Source organism: Schistocerca cancellata, chromosome 3, assembly GCF_023864275.1.
Source record: "Schistocerca cancellata isolate TAMUIC-IGC-003103 chromosome 3, iqSchCanc2.1, whole genome shotgun sequence".
NCBI classification, from domain to species: domain Eukaryota; kingdom Metazoa; phylum Arthropoda; class Insecta; order Orthoptera; family Acrididae; genus Schistocerca; species Schistocerca cancellata.
This window is the reverse complement of record NC_064628.1, coordinates 387896692-387922459: the sequence shown is the minus strand read 5'-3', so window position 1 is coordinate 387922459 and position 25768 is coordinate 387896692. Positions and strand designations below refer to the sequence as shown.

Below are 25768 nucleotides of genomic sequence, written 5' to 3'. Positions count from 1 at the left end.
GATGGGGGTACCAGGGAAGTGTTGACGAACGAGGAGGTTGAGATTCTGGGCCTCGAGAAGGGAAGGATCGGGACGGGAGAGGAGGTATTTGTATAAAGAGGGTTGGGAGGAGGAGGAGGAGGAGGAGGAGGGAGCAGAGCCAGGCAGGGAGACATCCATGGCATCCTGGGGGGGAAGGAGGACGGGGCAGTGCCTTTTTGGGAGCGGAGGAGGTGGTGGTGCCACTAGGGTGTTTAACGGTGGCAGAAGGGTGGGTGGTGACATGAGGGACGGGAGCTATAGGGAGGTGGCGGGAAGGGGCATGTCCCGGCGTGGATGCAGCAGTCGGCGCCGGAGATGCTGACGGTGAAGGCGACGGCGACGTTGAGGGCGACGGCGACGGCGACGGCGACGGCGACGGCGACGGTGGTGGCGGTGATGGCGAAGGCGATGGGGAGAGATGGGCATGGGCAGTGGCCCGACAGGCCACCACCCTAGCTGGAGCTGCCGTGACAGGCTGGGAGAGTGGGGGGAAAGGATCAGAGGGAGAGGAGTGGGAGGAAGAAGCTGGAGAGGGGGCGACAAAGAGCGAGGGCGAAGGGAGAGTGAGAAGAGGCGGGATGGAAAGAGGGGGTGTGACTTGTGACACCATGTTATGGTGGTGGTGGCGGCGGAGGGGGATGTATAAACGATGGCTGTGGTGGTAGTGGTGGTGGGGGCTGACATGACGACAGGGAGAAACCAAACGCACAGGACGAAAAAGAAAGGACAAAAACTGGGGACATACGAAGACGGAGACAGAGGAAGACGAAGACAAAGACGGATGAAGACCAGAGTGCCATGCTGCTGGCGACGGCGACGGCGACAGCGGGTGGCAGGAATGCCGCAGCTGCTGCCGCGGACGGAGCCGGGGCTGCTGTTGCTGCTGCTGCTGCTGGGCGGGCGGGCTGGCTGGCTGGAACCTGAAAAACCTAGCACTTCGATTAGTGCTGGAATGGCAGAGTACCGCCGGAGATGAAACTGCACCAGACACTTGTTCGTCTTATATAGAAGTTTCCGACCACAGCGCCGTATTCTGCCTGTTTACATATCTCTGTATTTGAACACGAGTGGATATACGAGTTTCTTTGGCACTTCAGTGTAGTATCAGCACAGTATATGAGTATAATTATTTGCTGTTAGGTTGTTGAAGGTATTGGTTAACACTGTAATAGCAATTGGTCCTTAAATAGTTGAATATTGTTCCCTGATATGTAGACAATTATTTAAATTTCTTTTATATGTGTTGGGAGTTTGTTGTTCAATTTTGTACCTTGAACATTTGTTTCTTTCTGTGCAATAGCCTTGTTTAGTATTTTTAAATTGATGTCATTGCACATTTTTGTATATGTGATTGGAGATTTGAGTTGGTTTTGAAATTTTCATTGCACCTTTTCGTAGTAATTACACTTTTTTGTATGTAGAGGCATGGTAGAAGTAGAATATTTAGCTGTTGAAATAGCTGTTTGTAGTTTCTTAGCCTTGAACTGTTGGTGTTTATTGTAACAGCTCGTTTTTGTCATGTAAAGATGGTTTTTAAATTTGTCGTACTATGACAGTAGAAAGTGAGGCCATAGGTGATAGCAGTGTAAATGCAATCAAATTAGTCAGTTCTTCTACACTGTTTACTAATTACATGTAGTGCAAATGCAGCAGAACTTGACTTGATAATGAGATAGTGGATCTGTTCTTTTGAATCTAAATTTTCATCTATATGGACTCCAAAAGCTTTTGTGACAGATACACTTTTAACTTCTTTATTTTGTATTTTGAGGTGTAAGTCATTTCTAACTTTGTTTCCGTCTGGTGGCTGTCATCAGATTTTGAAGTATTTAAAGTTAACTTAACAAGTTTGTTTGTGTGGCCATCCTCCACAGCAAGCATATAAATACTGTTTTTGCAAATCAAACTGCCTTTTCCTGCTGCTAGTTAAGTTTACTTTTTCACTTGAAACTATTGTTGTAAATATTCCAAAACTGTAGGTCATTTTCCGATTATGTATTCCTGTTATTCGTTTTTGAATTATTTGAAGTCAAGTTGTTCATTTCAAACCATTTTTGTAAATATTCCAAAACTCTAGGTGCTGATGTTGGCTATATTTGGTTTATATCAGTCACGTCAACATTTGTGTGACCAGAAGACAGGGTTATATAAGTATCACTGATTGAAATTTGGATCTCATTTATATAAATTAAAAATGAGAGAGGTCTTAGCCACTTCCCTGTGGTACCCCAGTTGGTACAGTCCAGTTTGAGTGTGGAAAATCATTACTCGCTGAACAAAAATTGTATATATATACTGATAGTGACGAATCAGTATTTTTATTTCGTGATACAATAGTGTTTCTCTGACAGATCAAGTGCTTGATCCAACGATCGCTGTATTTTTAGTTTGTTGTCTGTCGAACACTACCCAATCGATTATTCGTTTATGTTGTGGTTTATCTTTGGTGTTTTCATTCACCGAAAATGGTGGCATAGCGGACTTTGTAGTAGGTAATTCTACGTATATTGTGTGAAAGATATAATAATGCAGCTAATGATGATTTGAGGGTAATTTTCTGCTCGCTGATAATTGCTGGATCATATTTTATTAACTATTTTATCCTGTTTTCAGATGTATATTCATTGAGTAAAACCGTTTGACAGACGCTGTGGGTTTGTTGAAGTTCTTGAATGTAAGGGTGATTACCGGTCATAATAAGCAGTTGCGCTGTCAGGTACGTGTGAATAATATTTCGTACGCAAAAATAGTAATAGTGTAAACAAGAAGAAAACTGACGGTGCCTGTGTGTGGATCATGAACTATCCTTTGATATAAAGCTTCTGGCGTTCTGCAGTAGCCAATGAGGATGCTTGCTTTTGTAGCACGATGTTGATTGGCTGGTTTCAAATCGAAATGGAATTTTTTGTTGTACATAACGACGTACGGTTTCCGATAGTCAGTCGGACTAGGGTTTGTGGCTATGTTTCTTGGAGAAAAATAATTGGATTTGTACGTTTTTATCAAAATTGTTATCATGTCTGGCCCACTGGTGGTAAGATGAAGATTATGAAATTTTTTAGTTGCAATTTATGGTGTTGGTAATGAAATAGTCTGTTTTTGTGTTGCGGCGAGTAGCCGTTTGAACAGTAGCGTTTTTGCCGTTACGGATTATTTTCTATTTGTTATTATTTTCCTTAAGCTAGAAGGAATAGAGACTGAATCTGTGTGATAAGGTCCCCTCATTGTAATTTAATTTTAGGTGTTAATTCCTTTTCAGATTACAGCCTTATTATTTTGATGTCTTGAGTTCTACTCATTTTTACTTTGATTCTTAAATAACAGGTGGAATAATGTCAAATTTTGACGCTTGTTATAAATCGTGTTTGAGCCATTTTTTTGCTGTTTCTTGACTCAAGAAATACCCATAAAGGTTTTTGATTGAAATAATGTGATAAATCTTTACTACGATCGAATCTAAGGAGTGAGCGACTTCGTGAAAAAAGAATAGAATGAAAATACATAAATATTTCGTAGTGCCTATGATCTAATACCATTCGAAAATAAGTCAAGTTTTGGAACTCTTGCTATAGGCGTTTCTTTGTGTGCAAACAAAATTAGCGGATTTCAAATCCGGCATGTGTGTAAGCAACTGCTTCGTTTTACATAGTCTCAAGCTAGGAGCTCTGTCCATCGTCGTTGGGTACTTATTTTCAGCTCTGTTAAATGTAAATATGTTACGTAATAATTATTCAAATTGGGTCTAAAAAAAAATTACATCTGTTATTGCCTGATTTTACATTTTTGGTTGTGTAAGATCCTTACATTACAACTACACTGTGAGATGGTGCCTTGTAATTAACCAATGTTATTGTGAATTTGATTGCTGAATAAAGAGATCTCTTCAGTTGTAAAAGTAATTTCGTGCGGAAAAATTTCGCAACTATTTAACGATAATTTGCAGTTACTTTGAATTATCTGTTTTTATGTTGTTGAAATGGATGAAAACATGCCCCTGAAAGTGTGTGCGCCAGTAGTACCAATACAGATCGATGACTCCTTGACATGCTAATCAGTTAGCAATAATAAAACTATTACTCAAGTGTGCTGGAGGGAGACAGCATTGTTAACGAAGTTTAAAAGTAACGTATGTCATTTCAGATGTAAGTGTAGAACACTTGCACTGAAAACTATTGTAACATTCCAGATTTGGTAAAAGTGACATGATGCATCTCCTTGAATTTTTCACTATGGCACAGATGTTAATGTTAGGCGTCGCTACCAGTCTACTTACTACAACAACCAGATTTTTCTGCTTTCACATTTGTTGACTTCGCCAACTCTCAACCAAATAGTCACCTTACAACATAACATAGACCTTGGGTTATGTCTGTCAACACAACCAAGATTTCAGGTGAGATCCAATATGTAACTTTAGCTCCAAATTTTACTTTGTTCTGGCCTTCACTCCAAATACAGGTTTCATATAAGTCTCCGTGCTGGTCCATCCTATACATGCCTGCTTACTGCAGTCAAGTCTTTCTCCAAAATGTTTACCATCCACACTTCCCTCTGTTACTGAATTGACAGTTTGCTCATGCGTCAAGATGTGCCTTGTCATCTGATGTGTTCTTTTAGTGAAATTGTCGGAAATTTATTTTCTTCCCAGTTCAATTCAGTAATCGTTAGTTAACAACCTATCCATATAATTTTCACTGATATCACCATGATTCAGTTAAATTGCTGAACATTGTATCATTCATGAAGTCACATCTTGTGATATAGCAATGTGTCCTAATACTATTACAATTAGTAAAGAGATAATATTGAGATATGAAGAAAATTAAACTGCGAAGTCTTCTTTGTGCGTGTCCTGTATTCAGTGTAATCGTCTTTGAGGTTGGGCATGTTAAATATATTTCATTTTCCTACATGTAAGATAATGTTGCTCGGTTTCTGTCGGAGCCAGTGTTCTCAATTTTTGGCATGAATGACTGGAACAATGTGTCTCTTCTCATTAGCATGCCAAAGAACAATAAGATTTGTTACTTGTACAATATAATTATATTCTGCTTGCAGACCTGCTACAGGCAGCTATAACTCTCGATATGCTTTGTAGTAGTTGTTGTAATTTCCTGGCAGATTAAAACTGTGAATCTGGGACTTAAGCCTTTCGTGGGCAAGTGCTCTGCCAAGCATCTGTGAAGTTTGGAAAATAAGAAACGAGATACTGGCAGAATTGTAGCTAGGAGTGCGGGTCGTGAGTCGGCAGAGCATTTGCTCGCGAAAGGCAAAAGTCCAGAGTTCGAGTTTCGGTCCGGCACACAGTTTTAATCTGCCAGGAAGTTTCATATCAGCGCACAGTCCGCTGCTGAGTGAAAATTTCTTTCTGGAACATTATCGTGGTATACACTATTTAATGTAAATAGGTGCATGAGAATTTGTTTGTTTTTTAAGGCCACATAAAAGAAAAAATGTATTGGGAAATAGTAGCTTTGCTGATACCATCGCCTTGGGGCCACACCCGTTAGACATGCAAAAACAGACACAATGGTCCCTTTGTACTGGTTCCCAAGCCTGAATTGGATTGCCTTGTCAGATTTCCAAGCTTGTTACAGGGTTTCTAATCAGCTTCTGAGGCAAAGTGTTTGAGTGCGATGTTCCTATGCCTACTGGTCGGTTTATCGGGTTTGCAAGACTGAGCTGGTGTTACTATAGACTCAGCCTGAATTTTTCTTCATTATTGAATAAAGTTTGCTCTGGGAATGTGTTCTGGGACCCAGTCAATGTTTCAGATGGATCGGATATGTTGGTGATAATATGCCGCTTGGGAACCTAGCAATAATCTTTTCTATCTGTCCTATAGTATGGATGTGTGGGACCCTCCGAATGCACATTGTGGTCTTCAGTCTGTAGACTTGTTTGATTCAGCTCTCCGTGCTACTGTATCCTGTGCTAGACTCTTAATCTCCGAATAACTAGGCCTACTGCAATCTACGTCCCTCTGAATCTGCTGGCTGTTTTCATCTCTTGGTCTCCATCTACAATTTTTACCCCTTCACACTTCCCTCCAGTACTAAATTGGTGATCCCTTGATGTCTCAGAATGTGTCCTGTCCAACGATACCTTCTTTTGGTCAAGTTGTGCCACAAATTTCTCCCCATTTCCATTCAGTACCTCATTAGTTACATGATCAACCCTTCTAATCTTTAACATTATTCTTTAGCACTACGTTTCAAAAGCTTCTATTCTCTTCTTGTCTAACCTGTTTATCAATCATGTTTCACTTCCATACATGGCTACACTTCAGCAAATACCTTCAGGAAAGACTTCCTAACACTTAAATCAACAAAATCTTCTTCAGAAATGCTTTCCTTCCCATTACCAGTTTCCATTTTATATCCTCTCTGCTTAGGCCATCACAAGTTATTTTGGTGCCCAAATAGCAAAACTGATCTACTACTTTTTGTTCCCTAATCTAATTCCCTTAGCATCACATGATTTAATTTGACTTTGTTCCATTGTCCTTGTTTTGCTTTTGATCATCATCTTACATCCTCCTTTCAAGACAGTGTCGATTCCGTTCAATTGCTCTTCAAAGTCCTTTGCTGTCTCTGATATAATTACAATGTCATCGGCAAACTTTAAAGTTTTTATTTTTTTCCTGAACTTTAATTCATACGCCAGATTTTTCTTTGGTTTCCTTTACTGCTTATTCAATCTATAGGTTGAATAACATCGGGGATAGGCTACAAACCTGTCCCACTCCCTTCTCAACCATTGATTTCCTTTCATGCTCCTCAACTCTTGTATTTGCTGTCTGGTTTCTGTAGAAATTGTAAATAGTCTTTCACTCCCTGTATTTTACCCCTGGCACCTTCAGAATTTAAAAGACAGAATTCCAGTCAACATTGTCAAAAGCTTTCCCTAAATATACAAATGCTATAACTATGGGCTTGCCTTTCTGTAACCTACCTTCTAATAGAACTTGTAGGGTCAGTGTTGCCTCACATGTTCCTACAGTTCTCATGAATCCAAACTGATCTTTCCCAACATCAGCTTGTATCAGTTTTTCCATTCTTCTATAAAAAAAATTCAGGTTAGTATTTTGCAACCATGACTTATTAAACTGGTAGTTCAGTAATTTTCACATCAGTGAACAAATGCTATCTTTGGAATTGAAATTATTACAATCTTACATTATTTTTGAAGTATGAGGGTATTTTCTGGTACATCTTACACACCAGGTGAGAGAGTTTTGTCATGGCGGGCTCTCAAGGATATCAATGGTTTCACTTGATCTTTCAGACCTCTGTCAAAGTCTTCTCACTGTATCGTGTCTCCCAACTCATCATCTACATCCCCTTTCCTTTCAGTAATATTCCCTTCAAGTTCATCTGCTTCTATAGATCCTCATACACTGGTTTTTAACACTTCCTGTCACTGAGTTTTTAATTGTTTGTATTCTCTTTCACCTGTTGCATTTGCTCCATTTTTATGTTTTCAACTTTCATCAGTTAAATACAATATCTCTTGTGTCGTTTAAGCATTTCTATTAGGCATTGATCAAACACTGGTAAATCCAGGATGAAATGTAACAATATTATGAAAAGGAAAGTTGTTACTCATCATATAGTGGAGATGCTGAATCACAGATAGGCACAACAAAAAGACACTCGTAATATAACACACACACACACACACACACACACACACACACACACACACACACACACAGTGTGGCTTCAGCTGCCAGAGGCTGCAGAGTGTGTGTGTGTGTGTGTGTGTATTATGGACAAAGACCTTATTCCTTGTTGGCTGAAAGCTTATGCTATAACATTCTTTTCATTGTGCCAATCTGCGACTCTACTAGGCCTTGTCTTTTTACGTATTTGGTCTTCTGCTGCCTTCACTATTTCATCTTTTCTTTTACTGTATTCCTTTCCCCTTTCAGCGTAACTAGTCCCATATTTTCTAATTCCTTAACATTTAATCTATAGTGCACAACCAATAAATTGTGGTCAGAGTCCATGTCTGCCTCTGGAAATGCCTTAAAATTTAAAATCCGATTCCTAAATCTCTGTCTTATCATTGTATTATCAATCTGAAACCTTTCAGCATCTCCAGGTCTCTCCGTTATGTACAACCTTCTATATGATTCTTAAGCCAAGTGTTGGCGATGATTAAATTATGCGCTGTGCAAAATTCTCCCAGGCAGCTTCCTCTTTCATTCCTTTCCCGAGTCCATATTCTTCTACATTTTCCATTTGTACTCTTTTTACACTCCGTCGTCGTCTGCCATTACTAGGGCAGACATGATGCAAATTATTGCTCAGCTACCTGCTCCATTTTTGTTGACTGGAGACTTCAATGCCCACCATCCCCTCTGGGGCTCTCCAGCATCTTGCCCGAGATGCTCCATGTTAGCAGACCTTTTCAACCACCTCAATCTTGTCTGCCTCAATACTGGCGCCACTACTTTTCTTTCGGACACAACTCACAGCTATTCCCATTTAGACCTCTCTATATGTACTACCCAACTTCCATGTCGGTTTGAGTGGTACGCTCTTTCTGATACGTATTCGAGTGACCACTTCCCTTGTGTTATCCATCTCTTGCATCATACCCCATCTCCATGCTCAACTAGTTGGAACATCTCTAAAGCAGACTGGGGGCTCTTCTCTTCCAGGGCGACATTTCAGGATCAAAACTTAGCAAGCTGCGATAGTCAGGTCGCACACCTCACGGAAGTCATTCTCACTGCTGCTGCATATTCCATCGCTCATATTACTTCTTCTCCACGTTGTGTACTGGTCCCCTGGTGGACCGCAGCATTTAGAGACGCTATACATGTTCGTCGACATGCCACCCTACGATGGCGAATTGTATTAATTATAAACGATTATGTGCACAGTGTCGTGTTATTAAAGAAAGCAAGAAAGCCAGCTGGTCTGCTTTCAGAAGCTCCTTAAACAGTTTTACTCCTTCTGTTGTCTGCGGTAGCTTGCGCCGGCTATCTGGCACTAAGGTCCACTCACCAGTTTCTGGCTTGATGGTCGTGAATGACGTCCTTGTGGCCCTTGAGGATGTCTCCAATGCCTTCGGCTGATTTTTCGCAGAGATTTTGAGCTCTGCTCATTACCACCCTGCCTGCCTCTCCCAAAAACAGGCAGAGGAGCCAAGGCCACCAAACTTCCGCTCCTCGAATCATGAAAGTTATAATGTCTCATTCACCATGCGGGAACTCGAAAGTGCACTAGCCCAGTCACGGTCCTCTGCTCCGGGGCCTGATTCTATTCATATTCAGATGCTGAAGAACCTTTCTCCTGCGTGTAAAGGTTTTCTTCATTGTACTTATAATCACACCTGAATTGAGGGTCATGTTCCCACATGCTGGAGCGAATATATTGTTGTCCCGATTCCTAAGCCGGGGAAGGACAAGCACTTAGCCTTCCAGTTATCGACCAATTTCCCTTACCAGCTGTTTCTGTAAGGTGATGGAACGAATGGTTAACTCTCGTTCGGTTTGGCTGCTCGAATCTCGACGCCTACTTACCAATGTACAATGTGGATTTCGTAGGCCCCGCTCTGCTGTTGGCAAACTGGTTACCTTGTCGACCTTCATGATGAATACCTTCTTGTGGAAGTGCCAGACAGTGGCTGTGTTCTTTGATTTGGAGAAGGCTTACGACACCTGTTCGAGGGCGGGCATTCTCCGCACCATGCATACATGGGGCTTCGCGGTCGCCTCCCTCTTTTTATTCATGCATTTTTAATGGATCGAAAGTTCAGGGTACGTGTGGGTTCTGTCCTGTCAGACGCCTTTCGCCAGGAGAATGGTGCCACAGGGCTCAGTTTTGAGTGTCGCTCTCTTCGCCATAGCTATCAATCCGGTAATGGATTGCCTCTCAGCTGATGTATCAGGCTCCCTTTTCGTGGACGATTTTACCATCTACTGCAGCGCACAGCGTACGTTTCCTGAAGTGCTGTCTTCAGCGTTGTCTTTACTCCTGGAGTGTCGCCAATGGCTTCCGTTTTTCTGCCGAGAAGATGGTCTGTATTAACTTCTGGCGCTACAAAGAGTTTCTCCCACCGTGCTTACATCTCTGTCCCGTTGCTCTCCCATTCGTGGAGACAACAAAATTTTTAGGTCTTACATTTGACAGGAAACTTAGCTGGTCTCCACATGTGTCATATTTGGCTGCCCGTTATACCCGTTCCCTAAATGTCCTCCGTGTTCTCAGTGGTAAGTCGTGGGGAGCGGATTGCACCGTCCTACTTCGCCTATATCAGTTGATCGTCCGCTCAAAGCTGGATTATGGGAGCTTTGTATAGTCCTCTGCACGGCTGTTCATCTTCGCCGCCTCAACTCTATGCAACATCGGGGGTTACGTCTTGCGATTGGGGCGTTCTATACTAGTCCCATCGAGAGTCTACATGTTGAAGCTGGTGAATTGCCACTAACCTACCGGCGCGATATACTGCTTTGTCGGTATGCCTGTAGGCTATTATCAATGCCCGACCACCCGTCTTATCGTTCCTTTTTTGACGACTCTCTTGACTGTAAATACGGGTTGTTGTATCTGCCCTGCTACCCCCAGTAGTTCGCTTTCGTCGCCTCCTTCAGCAACTTGATTTTCCACTTCCTGCACCCTTTAGAGTGGGCGAGAGCCAACCGCCACCTTGGCTCCAGGCTCAGGTTCGCATTCACCTTGACCTCAGCCCGCTCCCAATGGAGGTTACCCCAGCTTCGGTATACCGCTCGCGGTTTGTCGAACTTTGAAGTTCATTAATACAATCTTCATTTATACAGATGGCTCTAAGAACAATGACTGTGTCTGGTGTTCTTTTATTGTCGGGGCACACATTTTCAAATACCGGCTCCATGGCCATTGTTCGGTGTTCACAGCTGAGCTATTTGCCCTCTATCAGGCTGTTCTTTACATCCGTCACCACCAACATTCTGCTTATGTCATCTGCTCAGATTCCCTGAGCGCCATCCAGAGCCTCAGTGATCCGTATCCGGTTCACCCTTTCGTGCACCGGACTCAACGCTCTCTTCAGCAGCTGGCGGACAACGGTTCTCCGGTTACCTTTATGAGGGTTCCTGGCCATGTCGGTATCCCTGTGAACGAAGCTGCAGATGCTGCGGCCAAGGCTGCGGTCCTCCAGCCTCGGACAGCTTCTTGTTGTGTGCCTTCATCTGATTTTTCGCAGTGTCATTTGTCAGCGCATTTTATCGCTGTGGCATGCCGATTGGTCTACACTTACTGAAAACAAGCTTCGGACCTTGAAACCTCTCCCCACGGCTTGGACGACCTCTTCATGCCCTTCTCGGCTGGAGGAGGTTGTTTTGGCCCGGTTACGGATTGGACACTGCCGGTTCAGCCACCGCCATCTGCTGACGGCTGCGACGGCGCCGTTCTGCCCATGTGGGCAATTGCTGATGGTACGCACATTTTAACGTCCTGTCCGAAGTTTAATACACTACGCATTGATCTTGGCCTGCCATGTACTCTGGATGAAATTTTAGCTGATGACCCAGGAGCAGCTGCTCGCGTTCTTCGTTTTATCCACTTGCCAAACCTGTCTAAGGACATTTGATTATGCTGTTTTCTTTTAATCCCTTGCCTGTTAATGTGCCTTTTATAGTGTTGTCCTTTTTAGTTGCTGTTTTAACATTGTGCCTCGCGGTGCATTCATAATTTAGTCTGGACGCTAAAGGCCACTGTAGTTGTGGTTAAGTACCAAGTGGTAAAGGAAATGAGACTTACTGTCAATCTTGCAGGATCATCAGAATATGGCTTTATCAATGTGTAAAGCTTATATGTACATCTTGCACTAGAAAAGGGTTATGTAAAAATTATGGATAATGCCAGTTATCATTCAAGAAAAAGGAGAAAATTCGTAATTTAGATACAAAGAAGGAAGAAATTGCTTAGTGACTAGAAGAGAGCAACAGTTTGTTTCGAGCACTGTACAGAATGCAGAGATGTTGGAGGAAGTCAAGCACATTTACAATACATTTTAGCAGGACAGTTTTACAGCAGAAATGGGCCATAAAGTTGTGCACCTGCTCTTTATTACTGCCAATTTAGCTGATAGAAAAGTACGGGTCCTAGTGAAACAAAAGGTTGCATCCAGAAATTACACATTCAGAATGAAAGATGTACAAAATTTACTTGAGGAGGCCATTGATGATGTTGTGGAAGACAGGATTAAGTAAGTACACTACACTGAAAATCTACCAGAAAACTACTTTTTGTACAAAGGCATCTGAGAAAATGTCATTAAAAACATTTGTCATTGCTTCAAATTACTCCTTGGATATTGAGTCTTCAGAATAGGATAACTGGTCAACCATAAACATGCTACATTGTGTGTTTCTAGTTCATTTCCTTCAGCAAAGCTGTAAACACTATTTGCTGTTCCTTCTCTCTGCTTTCCTGTCATATGTGCCCTCCTCCCTCCATCCCTCCCCCCTTTTCTGAAAAATTAATCAATGAGAGGCAGAACAGCCACAATGCATACACTGCCTCTGCCAATGTTTGCCATTGTTACTTTAAAGAAGCAGAGGACCTGTGTTTTGTCCTTATAAAAGTAACTTGCAAAGTTAAAGAATTTTTAAAGATTCGTGTAATCAAAACTGAAGTAGTTTCATAATTTAACAGATGAGCACTAATAATTGTATTTAACTCCAATATAGATTCTAAATCACATAAGAATACATTAGTATGGAGGGGCTGCTGTTTCACTACATTTTCCTGGCATATGGCTCACAGCCATAATAAATTGTTTAAAATATCTCCCTGTCCACTTCTGTCTATAAAATTGTTACTGCAGTGTACTGTCTGCAGGTTTCAGGTGTCATATTTTCAAGTGAGCACTGTTTAATACATTATGCACACTTTGTCTAGTGGCTTAGTGTTGACTTGCGCTGGCTGTAGGACTCTGATGTGATGACTAATTGTGCTGTGAGGCCACTAGTAGGGGAAACATGCAGTAAAGGTACCTCCAGCTGCCAGTTTCTCTGCTCTTTGGTATAGTGAAATGTCACATTTATTCCTAGAACGTAAAAATATCTATGTTGTTGCATCTTAAGTGGATAATTACCAACTTTCCTTAGAAGAAAAACTGCTTTTTAACATATTGGAGTATCGAACTAAGATATTAAGAGCGTTCATAATTCTGCATAATATCTGCTGTTGTTAGCTAACAGTGTTATAATGAAGTACTCTTTTAATTTATTTTATATTTCTCACACTTGATAAAATGCTAAAGGAAACGAGTGCATTATATGAACAGAATTAATTACTCTCACCAGACTCTTTTTAATAGTTATAATTGAAACCATACCAATAGCTCCTATGGATTAATGTGATAGAATCAAGGAAGTGAAAACAATTACCATTACTGTAGAGCATATGGGGTCTTGTGTGAAACTGTCATCACTTATTTTTCAGGACTGTTTTTCAAAGATGAATGCTGCAGCAAATGAAATGCAGAATGGCTCTGCTGACATGGCTGGTGGTGATGCACCACCTGCCCCGAAAAAGAATGTAAAGAACCTAACTGTGGAGAAAATATACCAAAAGAAGTCTCAGTTAGAGCACGTATTACTGCGGCCAGATACTTACATTGGTTTGTATATAATATATTTTGCCTTGAGTGTTATTTTTATTATATGTAACTCAGCTGAAGGGAATGCCCAGTTTATGATCTCCAATAAATTTAATGCTACTTTGGAATAAAAAGATAGTGTATAATTTTCTGGAGATAAAAGAGAACACTAACACAGTCAAAGATTTTGTCTTGTGTCAGTGAATATTACTATCCTGTAACTTGTTGGATAATCCAGTTTTTGAGATGAGATTTAACTGTTGATTCAAATGTGAAAGAATCAACAGAGAAAATTGAGTAGAACATTTTTATGTCAATTAACAGGTGTTTCACAGAGGGCATCCTTGTAATTTCTGTTTTTCAAAAATGTGTAATTATTAAATTTGGCACACTGACAGCTGATGTTAGAGAAGATGGAATTGGATGGTATCATATACAAGGAAAACCACATTGTTAATGAGTATGGGTTCTGATAAGTGTACCACTATCAGTTGCATAAATAACCTGAGTACTTAATTTAAACAGTGGAAACTACAGGTTGGAGTATCAACTGTATAGGAAAAGATATATTGCTACTTACTGTAAAGATTAAACATAAGCTTTTGGCCACAGCCTTTGTCAGAAAATGAGAAACACACACACCATTAATTCATACAAGCAAGGGCACCTGATGTACGCATGACCTGACTACCTGATTTTATTTGTGTAATTTTATTTGCTGGTATCACGTGGCACAGTTGTGTGGTGTGTTACCTCTTACACAAAAAATGTGCATTGTGTAGTATAGATTTATAAGAATTCGTGGAGTTTACACACATTATTCTCGATTTATGAAATTTTGTGAGAACTGACAGATGCCAGAAATGTCTGCCACAATATTAAGTACAGAGTCTTCTGACCATTTGAAGAAGATATCAGGTATGTTGTTAAACTATTAACAAAAATGAGGCAGGAGACAACTTGCTTGCTCATTAGTAATAGTGCGGCTGATGTGTGTAATAGCTCAGGAGATTTATAGACTTTAAGTGTTCCCCCCCCCCCCCCCCCCCCTCCCCCCTTTTACACGGGCATGCACATTGCATGCACACCTTTATTCAAAATAAAAATGAAATTGTTTCATTTTAAACAATGGAAAATCAGGGATAGAACGTAACAATATTTTGAAAAGGACAATTGCTACTTACCATATAGCGGAGATGCTTACTTGCAGGTAGACACGACAACAAGATTGTCAGAAAGTGAACTTTTGGACAGAGGCCTTGTTGGCAGAAAGCTCACTTTCAGAAAGTCTTTTTGTTGTCCCTATCTGCGACTCACCCCTTCCAGTATATGGTGAGCAGCAACTATCCTTTCCATAATATTGTTACTTCTTCGTAAAACTTGTTACAGCTAAGTTCTATATTACAGTAAAACAGCCGTTTACATAGACGAGTCACTAGCATGTAACAATATATTATTGTTAACCTTTAATTAGTATGGAGTGTCTCCGAGACCACTATGATTTTTTTGTCTCGTAGTATTTCATACACCCTTGTGAAGTGAAATGAAATCTTTCTGTGTACCTTCCTATTGGTTGACAAGCTGCACGTGCCAGAACACTTGCATTGTTGCTAGTTTCTTTTTTTATGGGCCTTAAGAGGTCTCTGACATAACCTTTTGTGCACGTGGCATCATCCCGTTGAATGCTATCGGTTCTCCATTGCGGGGAAAGCTGGACCTTGTATGGAACATGTTTGCATAAGATGGATGTGGATGTTCAACATCTCAGTGAATCCTCAGACGAAGACTTTGATCGTGGACATAATGACCCTGATTTCAAGATCTTTATTGATCAGGACACTAATTCAGAGCAGGAAACAGAAAGTTATGAAGATGTGGCAGCTGATGACGATGGAAAAGGTTACTTCTTTTGTAAGAACAAATGTTTTCGCTGGAGAAAGCAGCAGTCACCAGCTAACATAAGAACAAGGCAACACAACATCTTGCAACTTCCTGAACTGAACTGCAACAGACAGTGAAAAATCTCAAGGAAACACTGCTGTTTTGGAGGTATGGAACTGTTTGTTACCCAAGATATCCTAGATGAAATCGTCCAATGAACAAAGCTGAAAATATCTAAGCTTAGAGCACATTGAAAATACATAGAGAAATATTACATATGACAACTGGTACTCATCAGTAGACCTAGTCAATGAATTTTCAAAGAAAGGTCTCGCATACATTGGCACGCTGAAAAGAAATAAAACGGTGATGCCACAGCAGTTTCCACCTGATAAAAGTACGAGGTGTGAAGACAACTGTTTATGGTTTTACAGAAGAAAATGACACTGGTTACCTCTGTCCCCAAGAAGTCAGAAGCTGCAATACTGATCTCTTTTATGGACCATGCAGTAAACAATGAACCTGTATCAGGAAAACCAGTCATTATAAAGTTTTATAACATGACAAAATATGGCATGGACTGTCTCAACCAGAGGTGTGCATCTTATTCATCAAGCTTGTGTACGAGAAGATGGCCTTTGGCCATTTTCTTCACATTAGTGGATGTTGCTTGTAGTGTGAATTCTTGTGTGGTGCATCAAGCTTATCCAAAGGCAGAAGTAAAGACGAGATTGATCTTCATGAAGACTCTAGCAAGAGATCGTGCCGAGCCTCATGTGAAGCATAGACCTATAGAACATTTGCCACAATCAGAAGAATACTTCTCATACAAGATGAGCCGTAGCAAAAGAACAATTCGTAAAACAAAAAATGTGCACCATACCTTATGCCCTCCTCATCTGAAGAGGAAAACAAGATTTCTGTCAACAGTGTAGTCTTCTGATTTGTTTGGAGTGTTCTAGGAAGATCTGCATGACATACATACTAGTTGAAAGTGATTGAAATATGATTCTGAACTTCATAAGACTACAATATTAATTTGTAAAATGTGGCGAAATTTTTCCCTTTATTAAATTGTGGACTGCAATAGCCAGTCTATTTGAAACGACGAGCAGTAAACTCAAAACTGACTTTCTATCCAATTTCTCATAAATGAAGTTTGTTTTCCCAAGTACTTATTTTGCATATGTGTATGATCATAATTTGTGAGTGAGTAGAAAACTAACTGCCTACTGTTATTTTGTAACACATAAGTTAAATATATACTGCAAGTTTTGCTATTTGTCTGAATGTTTAAAACCCTGCAATTCCCGCAATATCTACTTGTAAGAAATGTAATGAATGACAAGAAGTCATGAAAATAAATATTCAATAAAACATTTGCTTTATTTATAAAAAAATAAAGAGTCTAAGAGAACTCTCCATAGTAACTGTGTCTGTCAACGTCCCTGGAGTTACTAAATGTAACATTCGAAATTGTGCTAAACGTTGTTGGTTAATAGACAGGGTTACATATTTATGGTGTTTTTCCAGAATATTGAGTTTTTATTGGATAGTTTACAGTTGAGGTAGATCTTTTCAGTTTTTATTATTTTTGCAAGAATATTGTGCTGCCTCCTGCAGGCCTGGGGTAAGAATAGGCCCGAGGTATTCCTGCCTGTCATAAGATGCGACTAAAAGGCGTTTCACACGTTTCTGCCTTTGTGATGGTTCCCTGTAGGGTTTGACCTCCATTCTTGAAAATTTTCTCAATGAGCGAGCCAATTGGGGAAGGGCGCCTTACATGGTGCATAGTGTCCTTCGTGCATAGACATCTTTAGCCCACTTTCTTGTCGTCGCATTTCAGTCCCGCTCATTCTCCATCTCTTGGGCGAGGACACTTTCCTAGGTGCATTTTCCACCATGCAGTATGCTGTGTCGCTTTCTGTGTCGTCTATGGCCACGGACTTCTTTGCACCTGATATCCAGTACGGTAGCCAGTCCGATGTGGTGGGGCCGCCGTGTACCCTGTTGGTTGTAGCCCCCTGACCACACAGGGGCCTTTGCTGTGGCTAGGTGGAGCCCATGGGGAGGGCCCCTGGTTGGAGTGGGTGGCATCAGGGGGATGACATGCGATGAAGTGTAGTCCTCCATCTCTTGCTGGAGGTAAAACATCAGCAGTCTCTAAACGTTCACGAGCTCAATTCAGAACACAGAAGTATGACCCCAAATCATTCCCCCCCTGGCCACACCATGGGATGAACATAAGGCAAAGAATGGCAGCGGATCTTATTTGCCCCGGTACCTTGTATGTTCGAGAGCTGATGGGGAATCTTTCATGACAATGAAGCTTGTTTTTTGTTGAGCATTTAGAGGACAAGTTTGAGAAGATGGAGGGATTGTCCAAAATGAGATCTGGGTCAGTCTTGATCAAAACAGCAACCTCTGCCCAATCACTGGCGTTACTCGCTTGTAACAAGTTGGGGAATGTTTCTGTTACCATTACTCCACATAAGAGCTTAAATATGGTCCAGGGTTTCATGTATCACAGGGACCTTCTTTTGCAATCTGACGATAAGCTGCACGCCAATTTAGAGCGTCGAGGTGTACATTTTGTCCGGCGTGTCCACAGGGGTCCGAGGGATAAACAGGTTGCCACCAGTGCCTTCATCGTGGCCTTCGAGGGTGATACATTGCGTGAGAGGGTCAAGGTGACGGTCTACTGCTGTGATGTAAAGCCCTATATCCCACCCCCGATGCGGTGCTTTAAGTGCTGGAAGTTCAGCCTTATGTCTTCCTGCTGCACTTCCAACGTCACATATTGAGATTGCAGACGCCAGTCACATTGCAATGCTGCATGTGAAGTCCTCCCAGCCAGAGAAATCCAAGGAGCAGTGAGATAAATCCAAAAAGAAGACCCTCTGAGACCATGGAAATAGTGGTGGCACCCACACCACTGCTACCTACAAGCTCTGCGGCTGAGGATAGGGTGGAGATTCTGGCATCCGCTTAGGAACTAGCTCACCAGACCCTCAGACACAATGGATATAGACTGATCAGGCAAAAAGTTGGTGGCAGCAGGTGACCCTGAGGCGTAAACTGCCTCTTTGAATGTTCCATGCCTTCCCAGACTCTCAACGACGTCATCCTCCAGTGGAATTGTTGGCAGTTTTTTCCACCACTTGGCTGAGCTACAGCAACTGTTAAGCTTTACACCTGCTTTCTGCATTGCCCTCCAGGAAACCTGGTGCCCGGCAATGTGGACCCTGCCCTCTGCGGCTATAAGGGATATTACAGGAACCGTAGCGACTATAATTGAGTATCGGGTAGAGTTTGCTTCTATGTCCTGAACTCGTTATACAGTGAACCTGTGCCCCTTCAAACCCCTCTTGAAGCTGTGGCTGTCAGGATAAGGACAACACAGGAAATAACTGTCTGCAACGTATATCTTGCTCCAGATGGTGCAGTATTCCTGATTGCATTGGCTGCGCGTATTGATAACTCACTAAACCTTTCCTATGCTTGGGAGATTTTAAGGCTGATAACCCCTTGTGGGGTGGCATAGTTCTTACTGGCAGAGATGTTGAAAATTTACTGTCACAACTCGACCTCTGCCTCTTAAATACTGGGGCTGCTACACATTTCAGTGTGGCACATATTGGGCCATTGATTTCTCGTTTTGCAGTCCTGGCCTTCGTCGTGCTATCCACTGGAGGGCACATGACGATCTGTATGGTAATGACCACTTCCCCCTCTTCCTGTCACTGCCGAGCGTCAGGCCCATGGATGCCTGTCCAGATGGGCTTTAAACAAGGCAGACTGGGAACTTTCACCTCTGCTGCCACAGTTAAATCTCGCTTACATGGTAACATCAATGTGGTGGTTGAGCAGGTAACAAAGATTGTTTTGTGCGTCGAAAAACGTTATCCCTTGTTCTTTAGGTTGCCCCCACTGAAAGACAGTCCCTTGGTGGTCGCAGGAAGTCACTGAGGTAATTAAGGTGTGTCGACGAGCTCTACAGCAGCATAAGCGGCACCCTTTCCTGGAGCACCTCATAGCCTTTAAACAGCTCTGTGCCCGAATTCGCCATCTTATCAAACAACGGAAGCAGGAGTGTTGGGAGAGGTACGTGTCAACCATTGGGTGCCATAAGTCACCTTCTCAAGTGTCGGCAAAGATCAAACGAATTTTTGGGTGCTAGACCCCCTACAGGTGTTACTGGTGTTATCATAAATGGCGTGTTATCTACCAACACAAATGTGGTTGCCGAGCACTTTGCTGAGCGCTATGCTTGCACCTCTGCATAGGAGAATTACCCCCAGCCTTTTGCACTCTCAAATGGCAGCTGGAAGGGAAAGTCCTCTCGTTCACTACACTCCACAGTGAATCCTATAACGCCCCAATTACGGAGTGAGACTCATCAGCGCCCTTGCATGTTGCCCCGACACAGCTCCTGGGCTGGATCGGATCCACAGTCAGATGATTAAACATTCTCACCTGACTGCAAGCAGATTCTCTTCGTTGTCTTCAACGGGATTTGGTGCGATGGCGTCTTTTCATCGCAATGGCGTGAGAGCACTGTCGTTCCAGTGCTCAAACCCGGTAAGAACCCTCTTGACGTGGATAGCTATCGGCCCATTAACCTCACCAACATTCTTTGTAAGCTGCTGGAACATATGGTGTGTCGACGGTTGTGTCCTGGAGTCACATAGGCTCCTGGCCTCATGTCAGGGCTGCTTCTGCCAGGGTCGCTCTGCCACTGATAATCTGGTATCCCTCGATTCTGCCATCCGAACAGCCTTTTCCAGACGCCAACACCTGGTTGCCGTATTTTTTAACTTGCATAAAGCATATGACAAGACCTGGTGACATCAAATCCTTGCCACATTTTATGAGTGGGGTTTCCGTGGTGCCTCCCATCGTTCCCCCGGTAGCCAGGAGAATGGTGTCCCACAGGCTCTGTATTGAGTGTCTATCTCTTCTTAGTGGCCATTAATGGTCTAGCAGCAGCTGTAGGGCCTTCAGTCTCACCATCCCAGTATGCAGACGATTTCTGCATTTTGTACTGCTCCACCAGTACTGGTGCTGCTGAGCGGCACCTACAGGGAGTAGTCCACAAGGCGCGGTCATGGGCTGTAGCCCATGGCTTCATTTTCAACTGCAAAGTCATGTGCCACGTACTTCTGTTGGCACCGTACCATTCATCCGGACCCAGAACTTTACCTTCATGACAATCCACTCACTCTAGTGGAGACATATCTATTCTTAGGAGTGATTTTCGACGTTTGATTGACTTGGCTTCCAAACCTTCGTCAGCTTAAGCAGAAGTGCTGGCAGCACCTCAGTGCCCTCTGTTGCCTGAGCAACGGCGATTGGGGTGCAGATTGCTCTACGCTGCTGCAGCTCTACAGAGCTCTTTTCCAATCCCTAATTGACTATGGGAGTGTGGTTTATGGTTCGGCAGCATCCTCAGCGTTGCATTTACTTGACCATGAGGACCACTGTGGGGTTCGGCTAGCGACAGGAGTTTGTAGGACGAGTCAGATGACCAGCATACTGGCGGAGGCTGGGGTCTCTCCATTATAGATTATATGTACACAACTGCTCGCCATTTACGCTGCACACATTTGTAGTTCCTCTGAGCATCTAAATTACCATTTTCTTTCCCCACCCGCGGCAGTCCATCTCCTGCATCGGCGGCCCAGGTCGGGGCTAACGATTACAGTTCGCGTGCGGTTCCTTCTGTCCGTATTGGAGTCCTTCTCCTTACCACCTCTACTTGCGGTCCGTTCACGTACACATTCATGGGGTACGCCTCAGCTGCAGCTTCGTCTGGACCTTTTGCATGTTCCTAAGGACTCTGTTAACCCCGCCACTGTCACTTCCTCTCGATTCTTGATATGTACCGGGGCTCTGTTGTGGTTTACAGAGACGGCTCGATGGCTGTTGGTCACATAGGTTTTACGTATGTTCATGGAGGACATATTGAACAGCACGCCTTGGCAGAAGGCTGCAGTGTTTTCACTGCAGAGCTGGTGGCCATATTTTGTGCTCTTGAGCACATCCGCTCATGCCCTGGCACGTCACTTCTCCTATGTATTGACTCATTGAGCAACCTACAAGCTATCGACCAGTGCTGCCCTAGCCATCCTCTGGTAGTGTCCATCCAGGAATCCATCTATGCCCTGGATCGGACCTGTCATTTAGTGGTGTTTGTGTGGACCCCAGGATAGGTCAGAATCCCAGCTAATGAACTTGCCGACAGGCTGGCCAAACAGGCAACGTGGAAACCGCTTCTGGAGATGGGCATCTCCGAAGCTGACCTGCATTCTGTTTTATGCTGCAGGGTTTTCCGGCTTTGGGAGACGGAATGGCATAACAGTACGCACAACAAACTGCTTGTCATTAAGGAGGCTACGAATGTGTGGAAGTTTTCCGTGCGGTCCTCTTGCAGGGAATCATTTGTCCTCTGCCGGCTCTGCATTGGCTATACTTGGCTAACACATGGTTACCTACTCCGTCGCAAGGACCCACCTCTGTGTCGCTGTGGCTCCCAAATGACAGTCGTCCAGCTCTTGCTGGACTGCCCACTTTTTGCCGCTCTTCAGCGACTTTTAATTTTCCTAGCTCACTACCTTCGGTGTTGGGAGACGATCCCTCAGCAGCTGCTTTAGTTTCATGTTTATCCGTGTGAGTGGATTTTATACTTCTGTGTAGGTGTCAGTGCATGTCCTTTGTCCCTCTGTGTCCTCCACCCTAGTGCTTTTAGTGTGGAGGTTTTAGTGTGTTACAGAGTGGCTGGCTTTTCCTTTTTATTCTCGTGGTCGGCCAGGCACTGTTATCTGGTTTCTTGTTTTACTCTCTTCTGTTTCTAGTGTTTGTTGTGTTCTTGTCCTCTTTTGTTCCTTTTAGTGTTGGTTGCCTTTTGTTTGTTCTTGTGGTTTTTCCTTTCTTTCCGTTTTGTGTTACATGTCTCGTCCATTTTATTCTCCCACTTGTGGTATTATTTTATTAGGAACAAGGGACTGATGGCCTCATTGTTTGGTCCCTTCGGCCCCCCCCCCCCCCCTCTCTCTCTCTCTCTTAAACGAACCAACCAATATTGTGCTGAAGATACATTTAGTCCGAGCACTCTAAGGCTATAGCCAACTTAGACTTCATAAAACGATGTAAAGCAGTGGCAAATGAGCTACAGGTTCTATTTTCTTTAAGGACAGAGAAATTAGCATTGTTATCAGTTTCAATGGGAAGTTCTTGTAATTGCAGATGATGACCAAAATAGTGTGAAAATTCCTCAGTGTTCTTCGTTAATTTGTGGACTATCTTTTGCTTGTCATACAGTTCAAATTTGTGAGATGGACTCATACAATTTGTTGTTTCCAGAGGAATTTTGAACCATTTGTTTTGCAGTACACTACTTAGCTCTGTAAGCTATATGGGAGAGGAAGGCAGCATTGAATTATCTGCTCTAAAAGGCAGGTGGGTAATTAAAATGATATTTTTGTGCTATTGTCATGACTGTGCCTCGAGATTTAAAAGTGCCGCTACGTCAGTACACAAACACGGCGATAGAGGCGTTCCGCAGCTCGGCTGAGCGCGGGAGCACCACCTGGCTATGAACGGCGCCGGCCGCATGTCACGGTACGGCAGTTGAGTGACAGCTACGGAGTTGGTAGCATGAAACCCACTATTGTTTCTACGTTTGTATATCCACGCAATTTATTAGTGAAATAAATGTTATAACACTTTTTGGCGACGAGGTTGGATATTTTTTTTCCAGCGTTGGAGTATTGCGCGTTCGTGTCTGGGCAGTCATGGAACAGCTTATGCAAGCACTCATTGAACAGCAAACACAGCTGACGGCTGCTATTGAGGCGTTGTCAACGTCGCTTACTCATCGTCTGTCGTCCTCTTCTCCGCCTCCGTTCCCTCCTTACGACGAGGCCGCTGAAGACTGGGAGGATTATGAGAAGCGTTTGCGGCAACACTTCTTGGCTTTCGGCGTTGTCGACGCTCCGATGTGTAAGTCGTTATTTCTATCTTGGATTTCCCCACGGATCTATCAGCTGCTATCTCAGTTAGCACCTCTGCTGGAACCTGCCTCTCTGTCCTTCCAAGAAATGTGTGATTTATTGTCTAACTATTACCGAAAAAACACCCACGTCGTTGCCGCCCGCGTGGCGTTCTACCGGTGTCGTAAACAGCCCCATCAATCTTACCGGGCTTGGGCGGCGGAACTACACGGTCTGAGTAGGAAATGTCAGTTTGTCACGGACACTCATCATGAGTCTTATGCTGATTCAATGGTTAGGGATGCTATTCTACGGCTTGCTCCTGATAAAGAAGTTCGGCAACGTGCCCAACTGCCAAACCCGTCGTTGTCGGAAGTTCTAAGCATCGCTCAATCTTTTGAAGTCTCTCACGCTGCTGGCACGCAAATAGACGCGTGGTGTGATGTGGGCGCTGTACAGTCAACTTTCGACAATTTGCCTGTTTCCCAGGAGAACGATGATGTGGCGGCGGTTCACTCGCGTAAACGACGTTGCGTTGGGCCGCAACGCTCGCAGCGAAAACAGCAACCACAGAAACAGGTTCGTTCCGCCCTTCCTTCTTGTCCACGTTGTTTCGTACAGCATGACAGGGCCGCGTGTCCAAAACGTTGGGCCACGTGTAATTCATGTAGGAAAAAAGGCCACATTGCTTCTGTGTGTCAGTCCACTCACGTTCCTGTCGACGAGGACGAGGCATCGGACATGGATGTTAACTGTGTGCTTTCTCAAACAAATAAGTTGTTTGTTACTGTTCGTGTTCTGGATAAAGACATTCGCATGCAAGTGGACACTGGCTCTGCAGTAACTCTCATTAATTCTCACACGTATTTGGAGTTGGGCTCCCCTCCTTTGTCTCCAGTTACGCGAAATCTGAGAACTTATTATAAACAGAAAATTCCTATCGTTGGCCAGTTTGATGCTTCCACTGCTTACAAGTCTGTTGTTCGGCCCCTCACGTTTTACGTGGTGGATCATGTGGGCACTGAAAATCTGTTCGGTTATGATGCTTTCCAGTTGTTTGGGTTCTCCATTGATGATGATGTGCACCTCATATCTGAGGATATTCCGTATCAACAGCTGGATGGATTGTGTTCTGAATTCTCGTCCGTGTTCTCTGCTGGTCTGGGTCGTGCCAAGGATTTTGAAGCCCACATTACTCTTGAACCTACAGCTCGCCCTAAGTTTTTCCAGGCACGCCCTATTCCGATGGCATTGCGGGCACCTGTCAAGGCTGAGATAGACAGGTTAACAGCTTCAGGGATTCTCCTTCCTGTTACCTCCAGCGAATGGGCATCGCCAATCGTGGTGGTTTCTAAACCCAACGGGAGTCTGCGATTGTGTGGCGATTTTAAAGCCACTGTCAACGCTCAGTCTCATTGACACTTATCCTCTTCCCCATCCTGAGGAGTTATTTACCAAGCTCGCTGGGGGCCAGTTCTTTTCCAAACTTGACTTATCGGAGGCGTACCATCAGTTGCCGTTGGATGCGTCTTCCAAGGAATTTCTCGTCATCGACACTCCTTGTGGGTTGTATCAGTACCAGCGGTTACCATTTGGTGTCACTAGCGCGCCGGCCATTTTTCAGCGGTTTTTGGAACAGCTCACGGCTTCCGTTCCTGGCTGCATCAACTACCTGGATGACATTGTTGTCACGGGGGCCTCCACTGAGGAGCACCTTCGCAATTTGCGTTCATTATTTCGGGTTCTGCATTCGGCTGGGTTGAAGTGCAATCTGGACAAGTCACAGTTCTTCCAACCCTCCATTTTGTATCTTGGTTTCCACTTGTCCCGTGAAGGTATACGTCCTCTACGTCAGCACGTTGCGGCCGTCACCGCTCTCCCCCGGCCGTCTACGGTCAAAGAACTTCAGGCGTTTCTAGGCAAGATTGCTTATTATCACAAATTCATTCCATCCGCGGCGGCGGTGACTCATCCTCTGCATCAGCTGTTACGCAAAAACGTACCTTTTTGTTGGTCCGACGAGTGTGAGCAGGCTTTTGTTCGCCTGAAGGCTCATTTACAGTTGGCGCCTTGTCTTGCCACTTTCCGTCCAGGTCAGCACTTGGTTCTGGCGACTGACACGTCACAGTATGGCCTAGGGGCTGTTCTCGCCCATCGGTATGAGGATGGGTCGGAACGACCCATCGCCTATGCTTCAAAGACCCTCAACGATGCCCAACGGCGTTACTCTCAAATCGAAAAGGAGGCGCTCGCTATCATTTATGCTCTAAAAAAGT

At 43.6% G+C, this 25768-nt stretch overlaps 1 protein-coding gene across 3 annotated transcripts in view; it reads left to right on the top strand.

Moving 5' to 3' along the window:
• Window positions 1-2471: 2471 nt before the first annotated feature.
• The window catches only part of LOC126175098 (DNA topoisomerase 2-alpha-like), a 168453-nt gene continuing 145156 nt past the window's right edge, over window positions 2472-25768 (top strand). Inside the window, exons 1-3 of one of the 3 annotated variants that reach the window (XM_049921641.1) lie at window positions 2472-2513; window positions 2635-2737; window positions 13464-13641. In XM_049921641.1, coding sequence (XP_049777598.1) covers window positions 13479-13641 — 163 coding nt within the window. In that variant the 5' untranslated portion in view covers window positions 2472-2513; window positions 2635-2737; window positions 13464-13478. Of the gene's footprint in view, window positions 2514-2634; window positions 2738-2921; window positions 3056-13463; window positions 13642-25768 lie in introns of those variants that run through there. The other 2 variants (XM_049921642.1, XM_049921640.1) reach the window with 2 other exon arrangements.